The sequence below is a fragment of the Strigops habroptila genome, chromosome 7 (genome assembly GCF_004027225.2).
Source record: "Strigops habroptila isolate Jane chromosome 7, bStrHab1.2.pri, whole genome shotgun sequence".
Classification (NCBI taxonomy): domain Eukaryota; kingdom Metazoa; phylum Chordata; class Aves; order Psittaciformes; family Psittacidae; genus Strigops; species Strigops habroptila.
In genome coordinates, this window is record NC_044283.2 from 13,841,638 (window position 1) to 13,857,649 (window position 16,012).

The following is a 16,012-nucleotide window of genomic DNA, read 5'->3' on the forward strand; positions in this document are numbered from 1 at the left end:
GTCTTACAGTTTATGTTTAGTTATGTATGTTTCATTGCCAGAATGGTGTATACGCCCTGCACAATTTTTTTATGAGCTGTTAATGGCTTTGTAGTTCAGTGTCCTGGTTGGAAGATAATCATATGTCTTCATACAGGGATGCTGTAAAGCATAGCTAAAGCCTCTAGAATTTTGGAGGGCCCTTGGCTGAGGGTTTTAGAAGTGTGGTTTATAAGTGTGGTTTACAAGCTGTTAGAACATAATCTCAAATGCCTAGGATATTTAGTTGCCTGACTTCTCACAGAAAGCAAGGAAAAGCTGGGTGCCTGAATAGTCTTAGGATCTGCACCTGTGAGATGGAAAGACTGGAACAATGACCAGAATACGAACAGGGAGCTACAGATCAATTACTGGATAACCCTTGATAACTCATTAAAGATCTAGTCCTAAGCCTGGTGGGTGAAGGGCTGCAAAATTTCTGCCCCTAGTTCCTAAAGGACGGTTAAACAGTTGCCACCACCATCTGCCTGAAAGCAGTCATATATCTGCACGGGAGAGGTCTGCTTCTGAGACAGGTTTCAGCAGCCTTGTCTGCTCTTAAGCAGCAGAACAAGAACTTTGGCTTTGTACCACTAGGTGGCAACCACAGACCATTGGATAAATTACCTGATCACTACTAGGGCACGCTTCATATCGTAGTTAATCTTTTCTATTTGGTGGTACACACAGGAATTTTTTTGCTACCTTCTTTACCTTTTGCAAAAGCCAGATCAAGTAAAGCAACTTCCATCTGAAGTCTCAGGTGAAGTCTGAATTAGATAAACCATCTATCTGAATTAGACAAACCAACCTGAGCATGAGAACTCCTGTGTTGCTGCAAAGCAACTTTAGCTGTTCGATTTAAAGCAGTTTTTAAGGAAGCCACCATCTGATCACATTGCTGTAATCTCTGTCTTTCTCTAGGGCTGCTTTTCATGCTCTTTTGTCACATCTTCATTAGTTCATATGTTCATTGTAGACAGTAACATTTTCTATCGTTCCCCTTGAGCACAGTAGCTTGATCTCACTTACGTCCATGCAAATACCAGCTCTAACCAATTCTCTTGATTGCCTCTCAGACTGCTTCCATTTTAAATAAATAGAGCCACCCAGATAATCAAATAAAGCTTTAATCTTCCTTCCAGATCAACTCTTTGACCAACACTCCAACTAATTCTGATACCAGAAAAAAAATCATTTAATTAGGGAGGCCCATAAATTCCACTTCATCTTTTAAGTGCTCATAAAGATGGCTTGTATCTTCTTCGTCTGCCTCTGTGGGGTGGGTCACATGTCATTCTTCAGCTAGAACTGGTGCTCTTTAGCTGATTCCCAATATTTGTGTTCAACCAAAGCAGAGCTAGGTAATCCCTAGTGCCAAGAAAGGACCCTATGCTCTATTACAAACAATCAGCACATACTTGGAAGTTTCAAAAATAAATAACATCCTTATTTTGTTACATTTCATCTGCAATTACTTAGCCCTTTCTGTTTCTTAACATTACTATTAAAATAATTTAATTTGTCCACAATATTAAATTAATTTTGAATGCTAAAATGGAAGTTTATTCAGAAAAGTGAATTAAGGCAGCAATCTGGCAGTAAACAAATGCTCCAAACATGCAAATAGGCAGATTCTATTCTGAGCTGCATTGATGAAACCCTGCTGACTTAAATGGTGCTGTTTCAGGACCAGAGGCTTGCCTAAACCACAACAACCTGAGAAGCTTAAGAGGTTTTCACGACAGGATTTCTCTAAAAAAATACCGTTTTGCCCAAATGCAAAATATTTTCTGCAAGCAGGTCCTAGTTTAACTACTCTGGAAGCAATTGTGAGTATGAAGTTCTGAACATGTTAGAATCATAGATTTTTGAACCAGGAACAGTAATTAGATTGTTGTAGTGTGAGCTCTAGCTCTCTGATCAGTGCTAAACCTGACTTGCTCAAACAACTGCTTTCAAACTTCTCTTTTTTGTTTTTCTCTAGCATATATCACAATACTAATTTATCACAAGTTTTAAAATATAAGAAATAGCACAAAGTTATTTCTGCCTACCTATCTGCTCAAGCATGTGGCAGAAGGCAGGAGGGCTGGCTTACCCAGGAGAGAGCTCTAACAGCTGCTCCTTGCTGTGTTCCTGAGGTACCTTTAGGGGACAGCTGGTCTACTTAGAGACCTTTAGGGAATGTCTTTGAGACCAATTTAATATTACTTAAAAAGAGATATTTTTTTTTTAAAGGTAATTTTTTTAGTCAACTCCAAAGTGCACTTGATATACAAAGGATCCTGAAATTTTGCTACATAATCTTAATCAGAAAGCTATTCTCTGATGTTCATCATATCCTTTTGTTAGGCTCTTCCACTCCCTCTCTTCCACCCTAGATAATTGTATTTATTCTATAATATATGCTTGGGTAGCATTTAAATTCATGTATACACAGGAATAACGGTTGTTAAGGTGCAATCCTCAAGCATTTGCCTGAAGATTCAAATTTGCATGATGATAGATTTTTCCAATGTTGTTTTTAGTGTGAGTGACACTAACTGTAAGATGGAAGAAGACCATGATGGAGTCTTTCTAAAAGAAAAAAATTACTTTTACTAGTATTTTTCAATGCTTTGAATTTCCTCTTTTAATCACTTCAAAAATTTTCCAACCATTTTCATAATTTTGGAAATATTCCTGTGTTGTATGGCCCACTTGCGGTCCATAGACTTTGAGCAGGCTATATCAGTGCAGAGAAGTAGATGGTTCCAGAGAACAGCAGAGAGGGTAATTATCCAGGTAATTTAAACACATGCTTCTTTCCATTGACTAGGTAATGTAAGGTCCTTGTGAGAACAATTAGTGTATTAAAAAAGAAAAAAGCTGACTGTCTCTTCTATTGAGCAGCATCCTTCAACATCTGACCTGCTCTTTCCTGCAGGAGCACTGAGCATATGTAGTAGTATATCCTGCTTGTGTTATTCTGCCTTTTCCTTCAAGAGCTCTGAAAAAAGCAGGATTTGGTTAAAGAGAAAATTAAAGATATAATAGTTTTGTTAAGGTGAAGGCTTTGCTGCTTGATGGAGTTGTTTCTAGCTGAAAACAAAGTGCAAATTTCAATCATAATGATGTGACCAGGGTAATTTACTTGCAAACTTGAAGATAATGGTTTTTTGTAGCCAATATGAGTTTTAATTTAATTTCTGACTTAATTAGATTAAGAAATGCTTATAAATCACACCTGCAAGGATAAAGAGAAAAAGGCTTTTTAAAAGGTTTGTTCTTTCTCTGGGCACTACTTGACTCTGGTTTTACAAACGATGTCTCATTTTAACAGTAACACTACATCTTTACTTGTATCTGAGCAGGCCCTGTTGAAGTAGGCCTTGTTGAATTTGTAGTAAGGCAGGTCAGAAAGCAGCCTGGCAAAATCAGTGAACCCTACTTGAATGTTATTTATTCTCTGAGACCTGACAGTATGCAAAATCCAGGATGAATGGAGATATGAGTATCTGCATGCAGTGATGTGCAAACAGCCTTATATTATTCATTTCTGCATCCTGCAAAATGAGTCTCTGGACACCGTTGATCGTATCTTACATATGATGTATTATTAAAATACATGCACTCATTAAATTTCACCTAAAATCTATGAAATAAAAAACTTCAAGATTTTAATACAAACACTGATTTTAAAATCTTCCTACCTGGCTCTGTCTGATCATAGATGATGTATGTACAGCTGGCCCATTGGATCACTTATTCCCTGAGAACTCTTGTCCCCAAGGATTTGGCCTCATTCTGTGCATACATGAATAAAATGAGATCTGGATTTAAACAGAATAGAAGCAGCTGCAATTGTTAATGGGAACCTTAAAAAACAGGCTTGGCTTTATTAGGTTTGAAGGATGAATGTGATCTTGAAGTGGGAAATTTCACTCTGATGTCAATAGTCAATCATGAAAGGTTTTTTTTCTTTTTGGCTGAGATTTAGAGCAAAACTTGCAGTTCTGCAGTTCTGCTACTATTTTTACCTAAAAGAGACCTGAATTTCATCCCTCTAAATATGTCCTTTGGTAAAATCTTTACCAACACATTTTCTAGTTCTTGCCAGAAAAAAATGGAACACAATTCAGGCCTACGAACATGCTATGAAATAAAGATGAATGTAGTAGGTGGAAATTTGTGAAAGAACAGGGATGTCAGGAAAGCCAGTTGCCATCTTACTCCTTCACTTGCAACAAAAACAATTTATTATCTTCACACAAGATTTTCTACCAAGACTTGCACAAGCAGTGGGTGCTTCATATTCATTTTCCAGTACATCTTTGCTTGAATGTCACTGCAATTAAAAGCCAGTTTCTGAAAAGCACACATAGATCCATTAATTCCAGGGAACAACATCAGCATTTTAATCACAGCAGAGTAAGGAACAGCTCCCTTCCACATGAGCTGGTTCTGGCTGGGGGAAGAGTTAGTTTCCTTCATAGTAGCTATGGGCTGTGTTTTGGATTTGTGCTGGAAACAGTGCTGATAACACAGTGATGTATTTGTTACTACTGAGCAGTGCTTACATAGAGTCAAGGCCTTTTCTGCTCCTCACACCACCCCACCAGCGAGCAGACTGGGGATGGACAAGGAATTGGGAGGGGACACAGCAAGGACAGCTGACCCCAGCTGACACAAGGGATATCCCATACCACGCTCAGCGTATAAAGCTGGAGGAAGAAGGAAAGGAGGGCATGTTTGGAGTGATGGTGTTTGTCTTCCTGAGCAACCATCACCCGTGGTGAAGCCCTGTTTGCCTGGAGATGGCTGAACACCTACCTGACCATTGGAAGTGGTGAATAAATTCTTCGGTTTGATCTGCTTATGTATGTGGCTTTTGCTTTACCTATTATATTGTCTTTACCTCAACCCACAAGTTTTCTCACTTTTACCCTTCCGATTCTCTCCCCGTTACACTGGGATGTGTGTGTGAGCAAGCGGCTGTGTGAGGATGAGTTTCCAGCTGAGGTTAAACCACACCAACACACAGCTAGGATTATCAAAGATACGGCAACTTCTTTATTCTAATTTATTCTGCAACAAAATATTTACAAGGCTTAACTGAAGATCAGAATGCTTTTAAAGATACATGGAAACAATTAGCATACCTGGGGCTAAATCTGCACTTGGTGTTTGGTTCAGACTTGAGTCCATCATCTTCCGAATTTAGTAATTTAGCCTCTAAGAGGCAATGACCTTTGTAGGAAGGCAGCAACTAAAAGCTATGAGTTAGTAAGCAATAGGTTTGTAGCAACATCTTAATGGTAGGTGGTTACATGAAACCCCTTCCTTGTCCCTCAAATTGCTTCTATCTTAGGTACGAGGGGCACTCCTGCAGTGCTCTCAGGTGGCATTTTCCACCAATGGCTGCTTGAATCAAATAGCTTCATTACCAAGAAATACTTTAATAAGACATAACACTAGCCAATCATACATTTGAAAGCATTCTTGAATTCTTTTCCAAGCATCAGACTGTCTTTTTTTCTCTCCAAACCTTTAATTTTCTTTGCTCACCATTTTGGAAAACCCTTCCAGTGCAGTAAGAGTCAAGAACCCAAACTTCACTATATTAAGATGTGGTGACTGCGCCTGCATTTGACATCAGCTCTGTGTGTAGATGTGGTGCCAACACTGAACCTGCAAGATGTGGCCATCAAGTACGTGTAAGACCTGACAGGGGCAAGCCAGTACGCACACTGCTAGGTGGGGACCTGACACTGAGACAACATAAATTAGTGAGGCACAATTAAGAGATTAAACATACAAGAAAGGAAACTACTTCATATTCTGTCAAAGCAGATATCAGTGTTAAATTTTTGTGCAACTAGAATTCTCATTATTACCTTTAATGTTTGGATAGAGATACAGCTAAAGTAAAACAGCCTGTCCCTCTTCAGGCCACAGATCTCAGTCAATAGTGCTGAAAGGAATTGCTTTATCTAGGGTTTGGGTTTTTTTTAACTATAAAGGCCAGAGCAGCAAAAATAAGTAGTTGCAAATTGTTCTAAGATTAAAATTCAGGTCCAGAGCTAGGTATCACTACTGCAGGTAACTAGTGCAATCAGTACAGTCTATGTGCAACAAACAGTTCACAAGTATCTGATAATCTGATATGCAATATTTTCTTTGATGAAAACAGTTAGACGATATTTCAATTGATAGTTTCTGTGCTTGGCTTTGTTTTCTGCTTTGACATTCGGGAACCCACTGTTCCCTATGGCAACTCTTTTTATCTCAGATCAATGCACATTTTATGTCTCATGAAGACTGACCTGTGTACAGTTATCTCTGCTGAATTCCCAAGGCAAAAATAGTCTTTTAACATATCTTGAAAGTTAGTATATATAAGAGTCTTCTGATTGACCAACAATGTCAAAATAACATACAGAAAATCTCACTGGGTAGAGTTACTGGGTTACCACCACAAGGATGACAAACTGTTGGCTCCGAGTATCACAGCCACCACTTAGGTTTCACTGTGACTTTTAACAGAAGGCTTCCCTGAGAGGAGTGCAGATACATGCTGTTCCCTAAATGAACATGAGACTGGCCAATTCAGATCCTGGGCCTGCCCCATATGATGCTGCCACAGTCCTGTCTCCTTCCTTTTCAAAGGTGATTTTTGTTCCAAGGTTGCACGCTGCACCAATCCACCATGGCTGTGCCTTTTTGTTAAATTCGGGGTATTTGCCTTGATTTATTGGAGCATATGCTTTTTGATCTGTATGTTCCCTCCTCTGATTTGCAGTGTGTCAGCCAGAAAAATGGGGATCATAAAGGCCATTACAGAGGGTGCTGGATGCTCTCTGCACTTGAAAAAGTGTATATTTCTTCTTTGACCCTTCTTATGCATGTTGGAGAAGGAGAAACCATGAGGATAACAAATCTAGACACACTGTAGGATGAAATGCCGCTAATCAGTATGCAGAAGGCTATTCACAATTCAGAATAAATAGCTATTGCTGTCTCACAGATGGACAGAAGAATACACTTTAGTTTTTCTTTGTCAACTCCAGTACAGCTCTTGTGTCAGCAGACTAATGATGTCTTTATCAGCTGTTCCTCTGTGTTCTGTAATAGCACTAATAGACCTAAGCATTATTGTAATAGGTGTTTAATACAGAACTTTCTAACCCCTACTGTTGAAATTCTGCTACAGAGATGAACGAGACTTGTTGATTCTAAATGAGCATTTTATTTTAAGTCTTACTTGAGGCAAAAAAAGGTAAGAGCAGAACTAAGTAAAAGCAGTAATTTACTGCTGTTTATCTTGAAGTGACGAAGTTGCTCATTCTTACCACTGCCATTTAAAAATTTGAAACTGAATTCTTTTCCCAAATAAATCCTGAACTACAAAATCGAGCCCTGGACCTATACAACTCTTAAAAACACAGATCAAAAAACATATCAGCTCTAACTGTTGACGCATTTGTAAAATTACCTTGCATTGTAGTTTTCTGTTTAGCATTTGCAACAGGCTATCCCGTGAGACACAGCTGTCCCACAGAGCCAGCAAAGCAGATGAAGTCTGGAGGTCCCGCTTCGCAATCCCATTTCCTTCCACCAAGCAGCTGCCTTCTGGAAGGAGGGAAGCCCAGTGATGAGTTACTGTCTGGCTCCATGAGACATCATCTGTGTTCCTCAAGAGGCTGAAAGCCAGCTGTTGATTTCTGTCTTCCGAGTCCCCTTTTTCTATCAGACTTTAAAGTCTTCACAATAGTGTCTGTTTTTATTATGGAAATTACTGACTGTTTGATTCCATGAAGGATCACGTTTTCCTACTCATTTTGTGGCAGACAGTCTCACACTAAGTTAATGGGCAGGATAAAAACCCAAGATAAATAATGTTGATTGCAAATGTTCCAATAAAAACTATTAACTAAAAGAGCCTGCAATTTACACATGCAATATAAAATTCATAGGTACCATGAATATATAGTGGGTTAGAGAAACAGAGAAATCAGAACAATGACATTTGTTCTGAAATTACTCTGTAGGACAAACTGTTGTACTATTTAAGCCAGAGACAAAATTACAGTGTTTTCTTTGGGAATGAAGTCCATCTGATTTTTATTTGCAGTTTGGGAATATAGTCGGCAAAAGAAAAACTAAAAATCTTGAAATGTTCAGTATTAGAAAATGAAAATCACTTTTTTCATCTTGATAATTTTCTTAGGGCAGCTATAGCCATGCACAGCCAGAGAATGTGAATAATACACCCAAATTGTACCATTGTACAAATCAGGGTTTACATTTTTTTTAATCTTGCTTCAAATGTCACTGATCTTCAGTAATTTTTCATCATGTGAGCTCTTGCTATGTTAAAAATAACGATACTAATTTTTACTATATAATTACGAAAATCCACAAATACAGGAGAATATTTTTATAAGATAAAAGCCACGGAAGTGACTAAGTCCACCAGGAAATCACATTTACAAAAATCCTGCTCCCTTTGCTTTTGGTCTTGCCTACCATTCATCTTTTACCACTGCTTTAAATGAAGTCACAGTCAAAAACAAAGAAAAGACAAATCTGTGTCAATCTCCTCTGGCAGCATCAATTACTTCATGATTTCACCCAGAAAGTGGTCAATGGCTGATGTAGGAACCACATTGCACTCATTACAGAGAAAAAAGCAACGGAGATACTGGGAGAACTGTTCATTCTGTTACATGTGGTTAATTAATACTATCCATCACAGTTCCAAGTCAACAAAAACTTGAATGGATTTTAAGGCCAGCGGGGATAACTGTAACTATCTAAAATGACTTTTCCCACAGCGCAGACTACAGAACACTGTTTGATACCATCTGAATCAAGACAGAGCTGGGGGATGAGCCGAGGCACAGCCTCGAAGAGATGCATTCAGACTTGGCTTTCAAGCTGCAAGTGATGGCAAATCCTTTACAACCCAAAATCGATTGCATCAGCCATTAAACATCCTCACTGTTAAAAATGTGTGCCTCACCTCTACCCTGACTTCTCACAGATTCAGTTTATAGCCACTGCAGTTTTTAGAACCGTACCTAAAAGATTGAAAGTTATCTATTATCAGAAAACATTTCCCCCTGTAATATATTGCCAACTGTTTCTAACCCTCCTGGTGCCCTCTGCTCAGCTAAGGAAGTTTCCCAGACATAATTCCTGTGATGCTTTTCTGACCATATTCCAATTGCTCATATTTATGTTTAATTGAAACACGAACAGCAGAACCCAACCTAGTCTGCAAGGATTTTTCTGTGCTGAACAAATTGATGATACTAGTTCTTTCCCTTCCTTCCTCAATATTTTTGCGTGGCTATATATACACCCACATCATTGTTCATCCCTGTGCAGCAAAGCATTTCAGCTTCAGTGAGTAAAACTGACGGACCTTAAGCCTACGTTCAACTGTGGTCCTAAATGTAGCTCCGCTTCAGCATACTTCTACAGTTAAGAACATATCTGGCTACTTGGCTAAATTGGCTTCACGTACAGCGATTCTATGATTTCCAGCTTCCCCCACCTCTGCTGTTACCTCTTCTTGCCTGTTATAGAGCCTAACCATAATGGGAAGTTTTTGATGGGATGCCTTTATAGCCTAAACCTCAGCGGTACAACTGTGTCGATATATTTTAACTTCCTTTTGGCATTACTTATTTTTTACCTCTTTGCATCAAGTATCTTTCAGATGAGAGAATGTGTGAATTTCTGAGTGTTGTCTATTTTCAAATAAATATCATTTGGCAGAACAGTGGGTCTGTGTATTTTGAAATGGGAATAGAGTGGCGATGAAGGGAAAGAGCAAGTAATACATAGATTTTTAAAATGAGGAATGGCAAAGATTTTTTTTTTGCTGCTCAGAACCATTGCAGTAGGAGTTAAATTCCATTACTTCCAATCTGCCAGCTGTGAGAGAGAAGTATAATTTTAACAGGTGAATAAAAAAAAAGGAAAAACGAGACAAAGCTCTGAAGGAAAAGCACAAAAGCCATTGCAAAGATAATTTCAGGATGAAAAAAAAACCCACCTCAAATCTCTTAGCAAGTGACAGCTGTGGTTTTAATGGAGTATTCTTAAAATAAGATTTATATGCAAACTGCCTACAGAAAGTAAAAAAAAAAAAAAGGACGATACTAATAACCTATAACTGTTCAAAGGTTTTTATCTCAGGCTCAAAAGTGTTGATGACAATGGATGGAATATTCTAACATACCACAAATATCCCCATTACATAGTTGCTGCTCTGACCTGGTGCTGCTATGAATGATCTGGTACAAGAAGCTGTCCTGTTGCCCACTCCTACTCCACCTCTTCCCAACTCATCACCATCTATGAGCTTATGGGTTTTAGTCTCATATGAAATATGAACCAAACATGAGCCACCCCATCACATACCAATATTTTTTTCTACTGTCATTGAAAATACTCACGATCTCCTAATGCATCTCTTTGACTTGAAAGGAAGTTTTGAGTGTGCATGAAATGTCAGATCAACACTGAAGACTGTACCACCAGTGTATGTATAGGTACAGGTGTGTCTTCAGCCAATGAAACTTCCCCCCGCTCAATGATAGGCCTTTTTCCATTGGGATCTCTGGTGAGCAACTTCAGTTCACACCAGCTGAAGTTCCAGAACATTTGCTAAAGATGAAATAGGTGGGAGAGGATATTATATCTTCTAAATTATGAGTTATGCAGGAGCCAGATAACCAAATGCAACGCTTGGCTGATAATATAGTTTGGAAACCCCTCTCTACTTAGGGTCTGCCTATTGCAGACACTACTGTAGGAAACGTAGTAAAATTTCATTCTTTAGATGTCTGGCAAGTGAATCCTGACAATTTTAGTTTCAATGGTTTAAGGCATCTTTCCCAGCTGCTTGCACCTCCTCTCCACCTGACTCCATCGCACGCAGCAGAGCTGTCAGGAGACAACATGCACTCACGCTTCTGCTGCTCCCAACCACAGCCCAACATCGTCACTACCAGCACCAAGTTGCTCTAAGCCACCAGTGTGCGTAGTGCTGCTGAGCTGTGGGCAGGCTATCTAATTATTGGGCTACTATTATTAATAAGCAGACAGATACCTACCCATATGGTTATTTAAATAGTTAGTGCATACTGACCGCATGCATGTAAATAGATACGTACGTATAGATACCATATTACATATATCATCTCCGCTTACATCACCTTACACTGGTGAAGCAATGAATATAAGCTAAACAATCAAATCAGATCATTGCTTTTTTACATAAAATACCCACGTTTCTGGACCAGCGGCTTCAACAGGCGCATGCAGGGCTACCTGTGCAATGTGGTTCTTCATTTACAGGAATTGTAGGAGTTATTGCTTAGGAAAGCAGAGCTTGTGCAAGCAACACATTGCCTCAGCATCACAGCTTTAGTTGTGCTGTTTAGAATTCAGTGGTGACAAAAGCTAAATTCTCCCTCCAATATTAAATATAACTCTGCCTAAACGTGGAAAAGTGCCAATTTCTTAAGCAAGAGCTAAAGTGAAGCTCCAGTTTGTCTTGTGAGAATTTTAGAAAATTACCTAAAAGGTTGCAGAGTTTATTTTTCTTACTCTGTATTTAGTAACTCTAACATTTAAATCTTCCTTCATGCCACTGCAGATCCAGCAAGGCAGAGTGACTATTGTCCTTCTCCACTTGCTTGGAGAAGTAACTGGCAGGCCCCCAAAGAGTGGCTTTCTCAGCCTTTTTGGTGACAAAACAGGCTGTTGAGTCAAGAATGGGTTTGATCTCTCCATGGTTTTAAAACAGAATTAAGTTTTGGAGAAACTAAATCTGTAACATTTTTAATAAAAATAGCTAAAACGTTTAAAGGAGCACCTCTGCTATGGAGACAGGCTGGAAGAGCTGGGATTGTTCAGGCGGGAGAACAGAAGGCTCCAGGGAGACCTTAAAGCAGCTGCCAGTGCCTAAAGGGGGCCTACAAGAAATCTGGAAAGGAATTTGTTACAAGGGCATGTAGTGATAGAACAAGGGGGCATGGCTTCAAACTGGAAGAGAGTGGATTTAGATTAGATATAAGGAAGCAGTTCTTACTATGAGGGTGGTGAGGCACTGGCATAGGTTGTCCAGAGAAGCTGTGGCTGGCCCATCCCTGGCAGTGTTCGAGGCCAGGTTGGATGGGACTCTGAGCAACCTGGTCTAGTGGAAGGTGTCCCTGCCCATGGCAGGAGGCTTGGAACTAGATGATTTTTAAGGTCCCTTCCAACCCAAACCATGCTGTGATTTTATGTTCTCTAACACACAGGCATGACATCAGTGCATGGCGAGCCAAACCACGCAGCATTCACATCTGTACTGCTTAGTTTTCTTGCTGTGCTGGAGCCCTCCCAAGAAGACTGATTCATCCCATAAAAACTGAAAAGATAGAGAATTGGATTTCCTTTGCCAGGTTTCTTGCCTGTAACACGTCTCGGGCATCCAACAGAATCCTTTGAAACAGTTACCAATGTAGGTACATTTTCCACCCCAATGGAAGTAACTCAGCCCGTTCCACTCCCCCCACGGCAACTTTCAGCCCCTCTCGTTCCCAGCGAGAGGCCGTGCGCGTCCCAGGCAGCCCCGCTCGTTCCCCCTGGGATGCTGGGGGGGGTATTCCCCGTTCCCCGCGGTGGGACCGAGCTCTTGCCTCCAGCAGCGCAAAACCACCGCGCAAAGCTGGTGACGGCTGCAAAATAATTGCGAGGGTTTCTGGCGGGAGGAGAGGAGCACTGCAGGGCGGCCGGCCCGGACGGGGCGCCCCGGCGGCGGAGCATGCTCGCAGGGCGGCCGGGGGCGGAAGGGCCGGCCCGAGGAGCGGGTGTCGGGCAACGGGGAGCAGGCAACGGGGGGCGGCCACGGGGGTTCCGCTCTGCCGCGCTGGGAGCGCCAGCGGGCGAGGAGCGGGCGGAGCTGTCAGCCCGAGCGGGCGGCACCGGGAGCCGCGGAGGCGCGGAGCCGCGCAGCGCGGAGCGGCCACCTCGAGGAGCGGGCGCGGAGCGAGTACCCTGAACAGGGTGCTCGCTGAGCCGCGCAGCGGGGAGCGCAGGCGAGAGGACGCGAGGCTGGTATCCGCACTGGAGACAGAGACCCCGAGCAGGGGGGACGCACCGAACTGCGGAGCGGGGATCCCCGCTGGGAGCCGCGGGGCGCGGAGCAGAGACCCCGCGCAGGGGAACTCGCGCTGAGCCGCTGGGTGGGAACGCCGGCCAGGGGCCGCGGGGCGCAGACCCCGCTTAGGGGAACGCGCTGAGTCGCGGGACGGGCACCCTGCGCGCGGGGCGCGCTGAGCGGCGGAGTCCGGAGCCCGATACGCGCTGAGCCGCGGAGCGGAGCGCGGGGGGTATCCGGCCGGGGTGGCGGCGGGGCGGGGGGGCAGCGGGCCCATGGGGCCGGGCGGCGCTGGCTGCTCGGCGCGTCCCGGCCGCCGCCGCCCCGCCGCCGGCGGGAGCCGCCAGCCATGCTGCGGGGCGGCCGGAGCCCGCTGCCGCCGGCGACGGGACCCCCCAGCGGGGCGCGGGAGCCGGTGGGCGCTCCTGGGGCGGCGCAGGTGGCGGCGGGCAGCCTGCTGGCTCTGCTCATCCTCTGGACCCTCTTCGGGAACGTGCTGGTGTGCGCGGCCATCGTCCGCTACCGGCACCTGAGGAGCAAGGTCACCAATATCTTCATCGTCTCCCTCGCTGTCTCGGACCTGCTGGTGGCTGTGCTAGTCATGCCCTGGAAGGCGGTGGCAGAGGTGGCTGGGTACTGGCCCTTTGGGGCTTTCTGCAACGTCTGGGTGGCTTTCGATATCATGTGCTCCACGGCCTCCATCCTGAACCTGTGCGTGATCAGCGTGGACAGGTACTGGGCTATTTCCAGCCCTTTCCGCTATGAGAGGAAGATGACCCAGCGGTTGGCGCTGGTGATGATCAGTGTGGCATGGGCTTTGTCTGTGCTTATCTCCTTTATCCCTGTCCAGCTCAACTGGCACAAAGGTGGGGATCTTGTGGCTGCTGGTGATATTGGAGACGGGTTTGGCACTGGCTGGGCAGCAGCAGGTGCTGTTACCACTTGGACAGAAGATATGAGCACCACATGGGTGGCATTAGCAGCAATGAGACCCTCTGATGGGACCTCTGACAGCAATGATACCCTCACTGCGCCATCAGAGAGCTGTGACTCCAGCCTCAACAGGACTTACGCTATTTCATCCTCCTTGATCAGTTTTTATATTCCGGTGGCTATCATGATAGTTACCTACACTCGAATCTACCGCATTGCCCAGGTGCAGATTCGTCGTATCTCTTCCCTGGAGAGGGCAGTCGAGCACGCAGAGAGCTGCCGGAGCAGCCACATTGACTGCCACCATCACACGAGCCTCAAGTCCTCCATCAGGAAAGAAACCAAGGTATTGAAGACTCTCTCCGTCATCATGGGCGTCTTTGTCTGCTGCTGGTTGCCATTCTTCATCTTGAACTGCGTGGTTCCCTTCTGCGAGAGCTCACCCAGTGACCCCCACGCTGGCCTTCCCTGCGTCAGTGAGACCACCTTTAATATCTTTGTCTGGTTTGGTTGGGCCAACTCCTCCCTCAATCCCATCATCTATGCCTTCAATGCTGACTTTAGAAAGGTCTTCTCCAACCTTCTGGGATGTGGTCAGTTTTGCTCTGGTACTCCAGTGGAGACTGTTAATATAAGCAACGAGCTTATGTCTTACAACCAGGACACCCTTTTCCACAAGGAGATGGTGACGGCTTATGTTAACATGATCCCAAATGTGGTTGACTGTGAGGAAAATCGTGAGGACCCTTTTGATAGGATCTCCCAGATCTCCCCTGACCATGAGATTGCAACTGACTCTGCCTGTGAGCTGGACTGTGAGGGGGAGATTTCACTAGGCAAAATAACACCTTTCACTTCAAATGGTTTACATTAAATTGCATCCTGCCCTGGTCAGTTCTTCTTGGATTATAAAACTAAATATTAGCACTGAGTGGAAAAACCTGCTTGATTTTACGCTATAGTTTGGTCAGTCACTTCATGCTAAACTCACTTCTGTGTGTAGCACTTTGCAGGATGTAGACACTGTCATGCAGGGAGCTGCCAGTACAGGCTTAATTCAGCACTTCCCCAGGCTGAGAGAGGACCAGGCAGTCGTATTGATTAGCTGGGGTGACGTACTGTGGTATAATTACAGTCAGTTCCTGCTTATAACGTGTTTGCAAATGAAAGATGCCATTGTCAGTGCTAAGTATTGCAACTTCTAAAGTCAGGGACAGATGTGGCTGGCAGAGATGTTAAACAGAGAAAACTTCTAGGCTGTTAAGTTGTTCAGATCTTATGTTTATTTTCTCTGTTGGTTTTGAGTTTGATTTTCTTTCTCTTTATTTATTTTTTTATTTTTTATTTTTAAGATAGAACTATGAAGTGGTGATTAGGATGATTATTTAAATGTGTGTTGCTGCCAAAACAGTTTATGTGAAATCCATGTTCTCCTAGGCGGCGTGGTTGCCTATGATATCCTTGCCATGTTCCCAGATAAATAAATAAAAGTTACGTTGATCAAGGGGTTATTATCTTTCATTTGTCACCTTGAAAGGTTTATAACAAGTATTCAAACTTCCACATTTCTGTTTGGATTGTTAGAATGACTAACAGCTAAACCTTGTTATTTTAAAAGCAAAATAGTCTGTATAGAATATACAATTTTGGAATAAAAGCAAGGCTCATAGGAATGATTAACTTAAATGAAGTTTTTTATATGGCTCTTCTTACAGCTTGATTTATGCCTATTTTTCTTTAGTATTATAACTGACGGTATCCCTCTCTGCAGCTAAGAATATCAACTATACATATCCACAAGCTATGAAAACTTTCCACTTAATTCTACACTTGAATGTTTTTAAAGATACTATTAATGAGAGGAATTTGGTGACAGAATTAGGAGCTGGATATGTCTAAAGCCAATAATTATGTTTG

General features: G+C 42.8%; 1 protein-coding gene across 1 annotated transcript; it reads left to right on the top strand.

Moving 5' to 3' along the window:
• Window positions 1-13,006: 13,006 nt before the first annotated feature.
• On the top strand, window positions 13,007-15,599 carry DRD5 (dopamine receptor D5). Its single transcript, XM_030491959.1, has one exon. It carries the CDS (start codon window positions 13,512-13,514, stop codon window positions 14,967-14,969), a length of 1,458 nt encoding a protein of 485 aa, XP_030347819.1. The 5' UTR covers window positions 13,007-13,511; the 3' UTR covers window positions 14,970-15,599.
• Window positions 15,600-16,012: the final 413 nt, after the last annotated feature.

What these genes read in the sequence shown, in the direction of transcription:
- DRD5 (XM_030491959.1), top strand. Translation starts at nt 13,512, where the DNA reads ATGCTGCGGGGCGGCCGGAGCCCGCTGCCGCCGGCGACGGGACCCCCC.